Here is a 15,304-nt window from a genome sequence, read left to right as displayed (position 1 = left end):
TGCACATGTGCAGGCTTTCAAATCATAGACACTCGTTTGATATAAAAGCTCATGAAAATGTTAGTTTCTCACTTTCACAGTTGTAGTAATAACATGTTCAACGATTTAATACATTGACTGGAATCTAGGTTGTGCCTTTAGACTGAGAAAATGTAATAAAAGGATGAATTTTTCACTTTTCCCACTGTCTTCTCAAACCCCGGCCTGATCTGTTTAGCAAGCGTTCACGTAAGTCCTGCGATGTTGCAACTCTGTGTTTAGAGAAACCGATGATACCTCATGACTATCGTTCATCAAAAAAGTACACTCAAAGAAAGCATTGTTGACATTTTTTTAATAAACATTTGCCAAATGGGGGAAGAAAAATCACATTTTAGTACAAAAGGACAGTTGCTTGTCTCCTTTTTGAATTTTGAACTTGGGTTACATCTCTTTTTGTTTTACATATGATTTTACAATGGCAATTGGCAGAGGGCTTGTGTAATTTAAAGTGAACACAGCCTTCCATCAAGTCATTCAGTAGCTATCAGTTTTACTGCATTCACCCAAGAGCTACCAGTCTTTCTGGAACCAATGATCTCTTCACTGTTGGGTAGAGCTTGCAAGTTAAGCATTTCACTGTACTTGTGGATGTGACAATAACACTTGAACCTTTCATCAAAAACAAGCCCAGAGAAGCCTTATCAACTGAGACCTCCTGGTTGCAACATATTCTTAACCCCCAAAAACTACATAACAGGTATTTTTATAATTGTGCAGATATAGCACTTCATTCATTTCATACCTAAATTGTTCTCACCTTCTTTAGTCAGTAGTGCAAAAAAAATATTAATTAGTCTGCTCGGGAGTAATTAAAGAACGGCTAAAGTACATATTTAAAACGCATACCTAGCCTGGTACACTTGAAAAATGTGTGTTTAATTTAAAAGACAGAAGTAGAATAGATTACCAAAAAAAATACAAAATGTTACGAGCAGGAAAAGCCCTCTCCTTCTGCAAGATACCCCATATTCCAGATAAATTAGGACTACAATGCTTGACAAAGATTTTTTTTTTAATTATTACAAAATCAGGTGCACATTTCCAGATCCCTCTGGTCAGCCTGAGAGAGTTTGGGGCTCAGTTTCTTTTGAGTCCTCAAGTCTGGGGTGTTTCCATCATCACACCCCGCCCCGTTCACTATGCCACAGCCAATCAGAAGGGGAGGCCTCGCCCTCGGATGGCTGTTGAGTTCACATTTGTGTTGAAGCCAAGGGGCATAGATGGGGCCCCGGCCTGGGAAGGGGAGCCCCAGGACTGGCCCGGAGGTGGGATGGGCGGGGGAGGTGTGGCATGGTTGTAGAGCTGGATGTTGGTGGGGTTGACCTGCCCTTCCACAAGCAAGGAGTGGCTTTGATTGTACTCAAAACGGTGGTCTTTGTCCCCGCTGAACACCATGCTACTGCCACCTCTACCTCCCCCTGTGCCTGAAGGGTAGGGCTCCTGGAGTGAGGGGGCCAGGGACCCGGCAGCTGAGGACGAGCCGGGGGTTGGAGCGCTGCTGGTGAACACCTCCCTCAGGGCGTGGGGGGGCAGGCCGCCCCCCAGCATGTGGCCCATGTAGCTGTTGCCAAAACCTGCAGGAGGGAAGGGTGGAGGGGGTGGGCGGCTGTAGTCACCACCATAGCCCGGTCCTTCTGCGCTGGGGTGTGGTGAGTAAACTTGCTTCGGGAACCGTCCTCCCTCACCTGAGATCAGCATGGGCAGCAGGTGGCCAGTCTTGGGCTCCATCTTCTGCCGGTAGTCCAGGTCCTCGCAGCAGGGAGGGGGCTCTGGAGGTTCAGGAGGTCTCTGGTCAGGGGGTAGGATGGGTCTGGAGGAAACTCCACTCCCCTCAGACACTAAGGGGGAAATGCACAAGACATGATGTTAATTCAATGCAAAGGGATAGTTCTAGTTGGAGTTCTATCCAACATTAAATTCATTGTGTCCAGAAATTAGAGCCTGATAGAGAGAGAGATATATATATATATAAGTGTAGTTACCTGGTGAGACAGGGATGGGACAGGGGTGTAGTTACCTGGTGAGACAGGGATGGGCTCTTGGGGCTGCTTGGGCTCAGGGGGTGGCGGAGGCCGTCCTGCTAGTGGGTTTCTGCCGACTGCCTCGTCCCTGGCCTCTTGCCTCTGTTGGGCCTGGAGGAGCTGGGCCAGCAGCATGGTGACCGCCGTCTGGGTGGCTGACGATGCTTCACCTTCAGGCTTTCCCTGCGAAACCGACGAGGGAGGTGGTGATGGGAGCTTGGGCATTGGGGGCACTCCACCCAGCAGAGGGGGCTTGGGCTCTGGGGGTGGCTCTGGGGGCTGGTTGGAGTCAGAGGGCGCTGGTGGCAGGACCTTGGAGAGCTGCTGCAGTGTCTCAGAATTGACCTTAGCGATCTGGGCTGCGTTGACAGTGCTCTTAGACTGGCCAAGCAGCTTGAGGAGGACCGCCAGCTGTTCCTGGGTCAGCTGGCAGTTGGGACCTTTTGGGTCTACGGGAGACAAGGGAAAACATGATTTACTAAAAAGTAACTATTAATTCACTCCAAGTTGTTGTTAGTGTGTAACTGACAAGGCATGAGGCAAGTATGGTGGGTTGACTTTGCAGTACTAGACTAGAGACACAGTCACTCACCCAGTAGGGCCGAGGCAGCCACAGTCTGGGCTTTGAGCCCCCCGGGTGGAGGGAAGCCCTGGGGGGTGTTGCTACGACTGTCATCTCCCAGCCCCAGCTCCTTACGGGGGGCCTTGGGAGCTGGCAGCTCCTCTGGCATTTGCTTCTGTTTCCGCCGCTTCTTACTCCACAACTCATGGCAGTCCTGCCACAGGGGGAGACTGGAAAGGAGCAATGGGGACTTCAGTTTCTTTGCAATTTCTCGCATGGAATAGCCTTCATTTCTCAGAACGACAATGTTTCAGAAGAAAGTGCTTTGTTTCTGGCTATTTTGAGCCTGTAATTGAACACACAAATGCGATTGCTCCAGATACTCAACTAGTCTAAAAGGCCAGTTTTATTGCTTCTTTAAATCAGAACAACAGTTTTCAGCTGTACTAACAATTACAAAAGGGTTTTCTAATGATCAATTAGCTTTATAAAATGATAAACATGGATTAGCTAACACAACGTGCCATTGGAACACAGGGGTGATAGTTGCTGTAAATGGGCCTCTGTACGCCTATATAGATATTCCATTAAAAAAAATCTGCCGTTTCCAGCTACATTATTCATTTACAACATTAACAATGTCTACACTGGATTTCTGATCAATCTGATGTTATTTAAAAAATATATTTTTTTTTTTACCCCTTTTTCTCCCCAATTTCGTGGTATCCAATTGTAGTAGTAGCTACTATCTTGTCTCATCGCTACAACTCCCGTACGTGCTAGAGAAAGACGAAGGTTGAAAGTCATGCGTCCTCTGATACACAACCCAACCAAGCCGCACTGCTTCTTAACACAGCGTGCATCCAACCCGGAAGCCAGCCGCACCAATGCGCCACAGGAGTCGCTGGTGCGCGATGAGACAAGGACACCCCTACCGACCAAGCCCTCCCTAACCCGGGCAACGCTAGGCCAATTGTGCGTCGCCCCACGGACCTCCCGGTCGCGGCCACCCGGGATGCCTAATTTGATGTTATTTTAATGGACATTTTTTTTTGCTTTTCTTTAAAAAACAAGAACATTTCTAAGTGCCCCCAAACTTTTGAACGGAAGTGTACAATTCTACAGTGATGGATCACAGACACTGAGGTGTAACGGCTTTTCCCAAACATACTCTGGTGGGGGCATCTTGGTTGGGTCCACGTCTTTGAGGAATTCACTGCTTAGCGCCGCCTCGGCCGCGCAGCGCCTGCTGGGGTCCAGCGACATCATGTGATCAAACAGGTCCAGGGCTGAGGGTGGAATACTGACCAGAGAGAAAGACCAAGTGATTAGTCAAACACGGCCAAAGAATAATGCTATGTATTATTTTCATACGTCAATGACGAACCCATTTACTGAATTCAAACAAGATGATTGACTCACAAAGCATACTCCTCTCTGAGCCGCCGCCGGTACTGTTTCTTTGGTTTCATGGTGTTGAAGTAGGGCAGCTTGATGACGTCTGGCCACACGGCGGGGCAGGGGCTGCCACAGATACGACTGGAAGGGAGAGAAGCCATCAGTTTGGGCTAGAGTTCAGTAATGTGCCCCATTTGGAAACACTGTCAAATGAGATAGCTGAAGGCCTTTCAGACAGTTAAAGATGCAATATGTACATTTTTGGGGGACCTAACAAAATTCACACAGAAATGTGAGTTATAGATCTGTCAATCATTGAAAGCAAATCTAAGAAGTGGCTGATCTGTTCTGTGTGTGCCATTTCTATGCTTCTTGTTTTTAAGTTTTGTTTTTGCGTCTTTTACTCTCAGTTTTGTACATCAGCTTCAAACAGCTGAAAATACAATATTTTTGGCTATGGAAAATATATTTCACAGCAGTTTAGATGGTAGAATGATTCTCTACACCAGGGCTCTCCAACCCTGTTCCTGTAGGTTTTCGCTCCAACCCCAGTTGTAACTAACCTGAGTCAGCTTATCAATCAGCTAGTTATTAGAGTCAGGTGCGCTAGATTAGGGTTGGCGTAAAAACCTACTGGACTGTTGCTCTCCAGGAAAACACGATTGGAGAGCCCTGCTCTACTCTTTATTTTCTTGTTTTGTCACATACTGAAATTCGGCGAACTATTAGCATTTTAGCAACCAGGAAATGACGACAGAGCAATTTCTTAATAGTGAATCTTTAAACGAATACTGAGAAAAAGACAATGACAGATTTATAGTACCCGTTTCCTCTGACCACAACGTACCTGATCAGCTCTAACTGGGCAAGCTCCTGGTTGGCTTGGAAAATGGGCTTCTTTGTGAACAGCTCCCCCAGAATGCACCTGGATTTCAGACAAAAACAGAATGAATACATTATCATCTTTATAGAACCATGATCATCTGTCCTTGGTTCAAGAATCATGAATCTCATAACCCAGTGAAACACCATACCGAATGTCAACGCAATGTATGTCTCTTACCCGCAGCTCCATACGTCAATGGCAGGTGTGTACCTCTCCTCCCCCAGCAAAAGCTCAGGGGGTCTGTACCACAGGGTGATCACCTTGTTGGTGTACGGGCGGCTATTACAAAATGCATCAGTGTCAATAATATCATCCACAACAAAACACAGTTGAGACCTATGTTTGATGAAACATATATACATCTGAAAATCCAATAACTATGGGCAGTAATCAACTGTAAGCAATATCGGGACACTTACCTCTCATCAGAGTTATAAAGTCGAGCCAGTCCAAAATCTGCCAGCTTTATTTGACCCCTGGCGGAGAGAACAGAACACGGCTTTAACTTGACCTCCAAACCCTTTCTGTCAGACACTGCCACCGCAGTGGATAGAAACAGGTTCTTTGACGTTGGCTACCCTTTAGCATGGTCCCAGATCTGCTTGTGCTTTGGCGTGACAATGACCATAGGAGTTGACAAGACAGCACCGACAGATATGGGACCAGCAGGCTAGCTATCCTGAGGAGCACTCACTTGTTATTGAGCAAGATGTTGGAGCACTTGATGTCCCTGTGCAGAAAGTTCTTTTTGTGGCAGTAGTCAAGGCCCTCCAGCAGCTGCCTCATGAAGGACTTGATGTGGCTCTCGTTGAAGTGGACCAGGCCTGACTCCAAGAGGCCCATCAGGTCATGGTCCATATACTCAAACACCAGGTAGAATGCACCTGTAGGAGGAGGATGGATCATATAGAAGGGAAACAGATGCATAGATAAACACAATGCAGACACATGGGGCTGCGTCCCAAACGCTTTTCCCTATAGTGCACTACATTTGACCAGGTCCTATAGGGCTCTGGTCAAAAGTGGTGCACTATTTAGGGAACGGAGTGCGGACATACTAATACAGAGGGTTTGTCATATGGACCTTTGTCGTTCTTGAAGTCAAGGGCATCCTCCTTGTCGGTGACTATCTCCTTCATGTTGATGATGCTCTTGTGGTTGAGCTGCCGGAGGATCTTGATCTCCCTGATGGCGGTGATAGGGAAGCCCTCCTTCTCGTTGTCCAGACGCACCTTCTTCAAGGCCACCATCTCAGCTACACCATGGGGATAGAGATAAAGGGCAGAGTATATTATAAAATACATTGTGGCAGACGGCAGGGAGAGGTGAGGGGAGTGGTAATTGAGGAACGATAGCTTGCAGGCTCTACCCACAAGCCTTTATATGGACTTCCTGCCCCAACAAGGCAAGACTGAATTGTTAAGCCAGGGAGTGCTTGCGGATTAAGAATGGAGCAGCCTACACAAAGGGGCAGAGGAGCTGAGACAAGAGAGAAAAATCTGTGTGATTGCCCATTGTGACCTGGGCTGTCGGACTACCCCTCCATGTACCAGACCAGATTGGCTGAGAACCCGAGTGTGAGGATTACCCCTGGAAAACGGAACGACTTGTGGACTGTGAGGTGATGGGTGAATTCCCCCTTCTTTCCCCGTGTACCAAAATCCCTAATAAACTTCCCCTTTGCATTACATTTGGGCTAGTGGTGGTGCCTGTTTTGTTATTGAACTTGGTGATGTGGAAACCCCACACCCTTGATCCTGCTACAACATGTTCACACATAAATGATACACAGGGCATAGAAAGAATTCAATTTTGAGTAGAGCGTGTAGAGACATTTAAAATGTTGATAGTGAAATAATTATTATAATATGAGCTACCAGGAAGATAGGGCGTAGCCTATGATCTACATTAAATGTTGACAAAAGAAAGCATTAAGTAGTCCTCACCTGTGTCTTTGTCTTTTGCCTTGTACACCTGGCCGTAGGTGCCCTCTCCCGTGATGCCGATAATCTCAAACTTGTCCACGCACCGTTTCCCCCAGTCTATCTCAGTCTCCTTGATCTCCCCAAAACGTGGGCCGCAGATCCTGGGAGACAAACAAACCAACTAGAGATTAGGTCAAGCAGTGGTGGTCAACAACAGGTAGTAGAAACTCAAGGAGCATTAAGAAGCATAGGCCATGGAAGAGGTAGGGTGAGTATAATGGTTTCACAGAGCAGACACAGAAGGCCAAGGGGCTCAGACATACTTGGGCCGACGGTGAAGCGCGGTGGTCTTCTTCTCATTTAATGGGCTGTGGGGGGAGGAGGCGCCGCCTCCGGGGAGCTCAGGAGGAAGGGGCAGGTCGGCAAGGAGGTGGCGGGCCTTCTGATGCTCTGCTGGCTTCTTCCCTGAGAGCGAAGGTATGACCTCCTTCAAGCTGCACAGGGGAAGAAGAGAATGAGAAGTTAGGCTATGGAACAGCACAGAGAGGTAGAGTGATGAAAACGATAATAAAAGCTATTTTCTATTACGTTCCATTTACCTGTCTGCTCCATCTAAGTGCTCGAGGACGTGCAGGGGCAGGAGTAGAGATGTCAGTGTAGAGGCAGTCGGGGCAGCTACTCGCCCCTTCTCTTTGCCCTGTCCAGATGCTGGTGCTTTCCTCTTGTCCCGTTGCTCTGAGGGGTGCCGCTCTCTGTCCCTGCTGGGCTGATGGGGCTCTGTGCTCCTCTTGGAGGTCCTGTCTGCAGGGGACTGGGGCTGGCTCAACACAGGGGTCCTGGGACCCTTCTCGGGAGGTGGCGGGGAAGGGGGCCGGCCCATCTTGATGGTGGGGTTGGCCTTAGGGCTGGGCTGGAGGGAGCCTGTAGAGGGGCCCTTGGTGGCATTGGAGGCGTTGCTGGAGCTTTTGGCCCGGGCAGCTGCCTCGGCAGCTTTTGCCTTCTTTTGCTTGCCGAGCTCGGCCGCTAGGCTGCTCTTGAAGGTCAGAGTGCTGGGGGAGAGGCTGGAAGGTCGACTGTGGGAGCAAGAGTGGCGGTGACGGCTGCGTGAGCGGGAGTGCCTCAAGGAGGAATACGGGCTCCTGCTTCGAGACTTGCCAGATCGCCTGGAGAAAGGAGACACACAGGTTGTATGATGAACCTTTATCACAGGAGAAAAGTTCTCATTAAAAAGGTGCATAATTTCTACCTAGTGCAAATCTAGCAGACTACTGAAATGGACATTTATATTTAGAGCCATTAAAAGCATCATTACAACCTTAATCACAATCTAGTAAAACAGTTCTACTAATATGTTTCACAAAGCAGAGCTTTCTCAGGCAATCCAGATTCCACCCTGACCTCATATTTACACCAATGTTTCTGAGTAGCTAGGTTTCCATCCAATTGGCCACAGATTTATGCAACTATATATATATATTTTGTAATCAGCATGAAAACAACATGCACTTTTTCCCCACAAGAGATGTGTTGCCATCAAATTAACTTGTGGATAAAATGCTGGGCGTGGTGATGAAGATTCTAAGCTAACATATAGAATTGTTTAATGATGATACCAAGGAGAATTTATCTATTTGATTTTGAATTTTAAGACCCCTTTTTATTTTATTTCACCTTTATTTAACTAGTTATTTAGGTCAGTTGAGAAGTTCTCATTTACAACTGTGACCTGGCCAAGATAAAGCAAAGCAGTGCAATAAAAACAACACAGTTACACATGAGATAAGCAAACGTACAGTCAATAACACAAGAGAAGTCCATGTACAGTGTGTGCAAATGTAGTAAGATTAGGGAGGTAAGGCAATAAATAGCCAATAGTGGCGAAATAATTACAATTTTGCATTAACACTAGAGTGACAGATGTGCAGATGATGATGTGCAAGTAGAGATACTGGGGTGCAAAATAGCAAAAAATAAATAACAATATGGAGATGAGGTAGATGGGTGTGTTATTTATAGATGGGCTGTGTACAGGTACAGTGATCGGTAAGCTGCTCTGACAGCTGATGCTTAACGTTAGTGAGGGAGATATAGGTCCTCAGCTTCAGTGGTTTTTGCAGTTCGTTCCAGTCATTGGCAGCAGAGAACTGAAAGGAAAGGTGGCCAAAGGAGGCGTTGGCTTTGGGCATGACCAGTGAAATATACCTGCTGGAGAGCGTGCTACGGGTGGGTGCTGCTATGGTGACCAGTGAGTTGAAATAAGGCGGGGCTTAACCTAGCAAAGACTTATAGATGACCTGGAGCCAGTGGGTTTGGCGACTAATATGTAGCGAGGGCCAGCCAACAAGGGCATACAGGTCGCAGTGGTGGGTAGTATATGGGGCTTTGGTGACAAAACGGATGGCACTGTAATAGACTAAATTCAATTTTCTGAGTAGAGTGTTGGAAGCTATTTTGTAAATGACATCGCCGAAGTCAAGGATCGGTAGGATAGTCAGTTTTACGAAGGTATTTTTGGCAGCATGAGTGAAGGAGGCTTTGTTGCAAAATAGGAAGCCAATTCTAGATTTAATTTTGTATTGGAGATTCTTAATGTGAGTCTGGAAGGGGAGTTTACAGTCTAACCAGACAACTAGGTATTTGTAGTTGTCCACATATTCTAAGTCAGAACCGTCCAGAGTAGTGATGCTAGGCGGGCGGGCGCATCAATCGGTTGAAGAGCATGCATTTAGTGTTAAGCTTTTAAGAGTAGTTAGAGGCCACGGGCGGAGTGTTGTATACCATTGATGCTCGTTTGGAGGTTTAACACCGTGTCCAAGGAAAGGCTAGATGTATACAGAATGGTGTTGTCTGCGTAGAGGTGGATCAGAGAATCACAAGCAGCAAGAGAGACATCATTGACATATACAGAGAGAGTCGGCCTGAGAATTGAACCCTGTGGTACCCCCATAGAGACTGCTAGAGGCCCGGACAACAGGCCCTCCGATTTGACACACTGAACTCTGAGAAGTAGTTGGTGAACCTGGCAAAGCAGTCAGGTTCACCAAAGCAGTGAGAAACCAAGGCTATTGACTCTGCACCCCTTGATGAAATACTGAATTTGGCATTACTGCTAGTATCCAATTGAAACGCATTGAACAGATGCACTAATTAAACATACATATATATACATACATATATACACACACACATATATATACACACATATGTATGTGTGTGTATATATATATATACATACACAGTGCCTTGCGAAAGTATTCGGCCCCCTTGAATTTTGCACGCCCACTTTTTCAGTTTTTGATTTGTTAAAAAGTTTGAAATATCCAATAAATGTCATTCCACTTCATGATTGTGTCCCACTTGTTGATTCTTCACAAAAAAATACAGTTTTATATCTTTATGTTTGAAGCCTGAAATGTGGCAAAAGGTCGCAATGTTCAAGGGGGCCGAATACTTTCGCAAGGCACTGTACTTCCATTCATTTTTTGTTGTTGTTGCTGGTACTGGGGAGCTTCAGACAATGGATGGGAGGTGGCCCATGCAAAAAACATCTCCCAATCTTAAAAACAGATGGATTTTGATGGGGATGTTATTAAATCGATTTCCACGGGACTGCGGAAATTGCAGGTTGAGGGGTTAATAAAGTGTTTGTAATTCAACAAGAAGCACTTAATTATTTTTTATTTTATTTTTTTAAACATCAAATTTAATGCCAGATTTCAATTTTCAGAGTATTTTGGGGAAGTGTATACTGGCTCCTGAGTCTCAAGATGGTCAAAGAGTACTATTGCGGTTTAATTGTTAAAAAAAAAATATATATACAGGGGGGTGCCGGTACAGAGTCAATGTGCAGGGGGCACCGGTTAGTTGAGGTAGTATGTACATGTAGGTAGAGTTGATTAAAGTGACTATGCATAGATGACAACAGAGAGTAGCAGTGGTGTGGAGAGGGGGGAGAAGGGCAATGCAAATAGCCCGGGTAGTCATTTGACTAGATGTTCAGGAGTCTTATGGTTTCGGGGTAGAAGCTGTTTAGAAGCCTCTTGGACCTAGACTTGGTACCCCAGTACCACTTGCCATGCGGTAGCAGAGAGAAGTCTATGACTAGGGTGGCTGGAGTCTGACAATTTTTAGGGCCTTCCTCTGACTCCGCCTGGTATAGAGGTCCTGGATGGCAGGAAGCTTGGCCCCAGTGATGTACCACTGTTGCGTCATCGGCAAACTTAATGATGGTGTTGGAGTCGTGCCTGCCCATGCAATCGGGGCAGCAGCGTAGCCTAGTGGTTAGAGCGTTGGACTAGTAAATGAAAGGCTGCAAGATCAAATCCCTGAAAAATGAAAGAGAAATGCAAACGACAGCAGTAGAGTCCTGTATGGCAATATATTCAGAAGTTAAATGGGAAGGAAATGCAAAATTAAAATTGTCACACCCCTAGTGTATATATATATGCCTTAATACATTTTTTAAATAGACTCAGCTTTCATTTGACACCCAATTTGCCATACTTCTATTTACTTCATGTTGGTGCTAATGGGTCCTTTAATATGGAAACATGAACATAAAATATTGCAGTTGTAAATAACTGCTACTGAACTAAAAATTAAGAGCTGAGAAATAAAAAGAATACCTACAGAAAGCTGTCAACAGGACAGCATTGCTTTGCCAGCAATTGGATTTTAAAATATTATACAATCAGAGCATTTCCCCCCCCCCCGGGAAAGGAGCGAGAGGCTCGCTCGACACAGCAGCAGACCCTAGTGAAACAGATACCGTGACAGGCAGACACTTTCATTACTGGAATCATGAGGATTTTAGCCTCCTAAAAAATGGGAACTGGTTGACTGAAATGGTTTCACTCTGGAGCCTTGAGGTGACATGTGTAGTCCACTGTGTAGCCTTATTTCAAACACTGAAACTTTAGTAAATAAAAACAAAGAAAATGGATGATTCAAAATATTAACTTTGTAACCATTCCCATTTAATCCCCTCAAGCCAGTGTTGCATAACTTTAGTCAACCAAAGCAAAAGATTTTGAAACTCTGGTGTCTCCTGTGGATGAAGTCAGCACACAACGTGATAAGCAGCAGAAATAATGTATCCGTCAGAATGTATGGAATACATCAAAGTGAATAGCTAGCTAACATTTTTTATCATGTTACAATGCGTATCTAGATACATTGCACTTGTACATTTGGGTACTGATACAATGGCAGGCAGCATTTAAAGCACCTAGCGGCACCATGACTGAGAGTACCAGTCAAGCGCTTACTTACTATTGATAAGCCAAATGTGCATGCTGTTACTGTCACCGTTTCCATGTGCCAAGTTAATTCAACACTTCGTAGGCCAAAGCGTTCTGTTGTCTTAAGCCATCTTGCATTTTGAAAAGGAGATGGCCTCTCTTCCAAACTAAGGCCTTCTGTGTAATCATATTTACATAATGAGGAAGTATGTGTAACGGGGGTCAGTGTACTGCTAACAGCTTAGCTTCCTCCACTGTACATACTAGACTCGAACTCTGCTTCACAACACATGTAACCGGCCTCTTCGACAACGTTCCAATGGGTTGAGCCACCCAAAGGGCACTGATTGGATGGCTCCATTTGCAACATTGCAAGCTAGCTATGCAGTGAGCTTACAGCACGTTTTTAACGCAGCAATCCATGGGCATAAAACACAATATTGAACATGATCACACAAGAGAAGCTAAAACACTGGTCCAAATCAGTCAGGTAGGTAGTTAGACGATTGACACCTGGAATTATACCAGGCGTGTTATCTTTGACTTTAATACAGGTACAGTACCATCTGATTGACTGCTTACCTTATGACTGGACTTGGGCTGAGTGACTTTCGGTATGGACTTCGTGATCGCCGACGGGTACCGTAGGGACTTGAGACAAGTTCTCCCTGTTCAAATGGACTATGTCGGCCATAGCTTGGAGAACTGCGCCTGTTGAATGGGCTCGTTGGAGACCGCTTTCTTTTGTTGCTTGAGTATGAACTGGGCGACTTTGAAATGTTGTAGGCGCCATAGACCTCAGCATCTCGGCTGTAGTATGTCAAACTCGGGGATAGCCTTTTGTTCCCATAACTGGGACTTCTTCTACATATAAACTGTTTATTATAACTACCACTAGGAGACTGGTATCCATAGGAATAAGATGTCCCATGTGGACTTTCTGCCTTGAAACCAGGACTTCTTATGGAGGCTCCGAGTTCTTCACAGTCATCTCGGTATGATTGTGGTGCATCCCTGTATGCAGTCAGGGCCTCTTTTTCAGACCGTGACTTACTTTTGTGCCGTTTAGACTCCCTTTTATCCAAAGACATGGGCGGCAATGTTGTAGACGTCTTCTTGCCGTTGCTGTCACTGTTTCTCGCACTATCTCGGTTGTTTTTGGTGGCACTAAGGCTACTTCCGCCACGAGATTTCGAGTCCCTCTCACCGCTCTGGCGTTCCTTTCTTTTCGGTTCCTTCTCTTGTCTATTCCTCTCGGATGAACCACTGGTTTGTTCATCCTTCCTGAGATGCACTATATCCCGGTCTCTTCGAGACCATCTCTCTCGGGATGTCGGTCCGTTGATGTCTGTAAACTCAATTTTGCTAAATCGATCGGCCGAAATCCGAGCATGCGGTTCTGGTTTAGGTGAAGGGCTCCCAGAAAAGCGTTCCGATTGGGAACTCACGTCGTCATATTCCACCAAAGTCCGAGGTTCACCTTCTCTTACGAGAGTGCTTCTCCGTTCACTGCCTGGTTCATCTGGCGTATGCCATGGTTCTTTCTCCCTAGCGTGACTGTGTTTCTTTCTACTAGACGACAGCCTCTTCTCCCGGTGTTTCTCTCGCTGCTGAGTAGCACCGCTTATAGTTCTAACGCTACTGCGCCGCTCCGGTCTGTCACTTCTCTGTGCGGATGGGCTTCTTCCCCGACCCTCGCGAATTACCACCGAGTTAGGCATTTATCAAAAATATGTGATATATACTTTTGGTAACATTGGTTGTCTTCAGTGTTATGTTCCTTGGTACACAAAACATTTGCAACAAATTGGCTAGCCTAGCAAGTTAATATAACTAGCTAGTCAGACGGTAACCAGCAGTGAGCTATTACAAACGACAATCCATCGCATTCATCATCTCCCAAAAAATCCATAATGTTTCCCTCGATTAAATTAATTTCATATGACAAAATAAGTAAATGATTATAATCCGGGACTGTAAGATTCCAAAGATGTGCCATCTAGCTAGCCAGAGCTAGCTAGCAACTGTAGCTAGCTAGGCAGTGTCTCGTAACTGCATTCCATGTTGAGTATAGCAGGCCCGATATCTCCTGCTCGAAAGGAAATGTTTCTTAGTAGAAAATCGCAGCTCACGTCGGCTTTAAAAATATATTCCCAAAGTGCTGAAAATAAGAAATAAAAACATTTCACTTTTTAGTAATGACATTTCTTTACGCTTGCCATAACAATCCAGTTTGGACGAACAAGGAAGTGGCTAGCACGCATCAAACTATGCTTTCTTTCTCCTTGGAGTTCAAATCAACTCCGGCAGATTCAATAAAACAAAACTATTTTAAGAATCCACGGACAGTTTACGTATTTTAGTGGATAGCCGTATTATCACATATTTTATATAAATTCAAATATTATATTTAGAGTTTTATTGGTTATATAATTACATTTTATAACCGATATGCACCGAACATAATTCGTCAACAAGATAACGTTAGATGGCCGGGCCCTCCAGTTTTCAAATTGAAGGGCTGCTGCTACTAGTACGACCACTACTACTTCTTCTTCGATGAGATTTAAGGGTGGTTGGCATCCAATAAATGTTGCATTACCCCCACCTACTAGACTGGAGTACAACTCCCTATACTTTGCTTGAAAAAATGAATAAACGAATACCCTACCATCGAACACTACACACACACACACATATTTTTATAATAATAACAAAACACCCACCCTTCTCTATTATTGAAATCTATTTAGTCCTACCTCAGGCCAACAGACTGAAAGGAGGGGACAGCACCACTTAACACACCCTGTAACTATTCTGACGTAATGTCTTGCACACCCAAAATACTTCTCTGCAGCTGCCACCACAACCTCAATTGTCTGCGACTTACATTTCATCCCTTAAGTACAGTTGATAACCATTGCTATAAATGCAAAAAAAATCCAATCAATCTTAATGAAACATATATCACTTGCTGGTTTAACCCTCTGTACTTGTACAGATCTAATACTCACACCACTCCTCTTAAGATCCCTCCCCCTTGACCCATCTTCCTCTACTTTCTTAACTGCCTCAGCATATGACAATTTCCGCACTACTTTAACCCTGGAAACCTCAACCTGCCTCTCTCGCACAGGAAATGTCTGATCCCAACCCTATGGGCAGCCCTACAATTAACACATGCCACTACCTTCCCCAATGCTACACATTCCTTTGTCTCATGTCCTTCT

At 45.3% G+C, this 15,304-nt stretch overlaps 1 protein-coding gene across 2 annotated transcripts; it reads right to left on the bottom strand.

Moving 5' to 3' along the window:
* Nucleotides 1–317: 317 nt before the first annotated feature.
* Nucleotides 318–14,641, bottom strand: LOC135522532 (cyclin-dependent kinase 13-like). Of its 2 annotated transcripts, none has more exons than XM_064948882.1 (14): nt 12,657–14,632; nt 7,434–7,997; nt 7,158–7,328; nt 6,856–6,995; nt 5,994–6,164; nt 5,604–5,793; nt 5,329–5,385; nt 5,087–5,188; nt 4,871–4,948; nt 4,048–4,164; nt 3,797–3,928; nt 2,656–2,855; nt 2,060–2,512; nt 318–1,880 (listed from the first exon to the last, which is right to left on the bottom strand). In XM_064948882.1, exons 1-14 carry the CDS (start codon nt 13,793–13,795, stop codon nt 1,195–1,197), a joined length of 4,200 nt encoding a protein of 1,399 aa, XP_064804954.1. In that variant the 5' UTR covers nt 13,796–14,632; the 3' UTR covers nt 318–1,194. The 2 variants fall into 2 exon arrangements, with proteins under 2 accessions (XP_064804954.1, XP_064804955.1); XM_064948883.1 differs by having other exon boundaries at nt 1,633–1,880; nt 2,025–2,512; nt 12,657–14,641.
* Between the last annotated feature and the right edge of the window lie 663 nt (nt 14,642–15,304).

Source organism: Oncorhynchus masou, chromosome 30 (assembly GCF_036934945.1).
Source record: "Oncorhynchus masou masou isolate Uvic2021 chromosome 30, UVic_Omas_1.1, whole genome shotgun sequence".
NCBI classification, from domain to species: domain Eukaryota; kingdom Metazoa; phylum Chordata; class Actinopteri; order Salmoniformes; family Salmonidae; genus Oncorhynchus; species Oncorhynchus masou.
The sequence above is the reverse complement of the archived record's forward strand: the minus strand, read 5'-3'. Positions and strand labels throughout refer to the sequence as shown.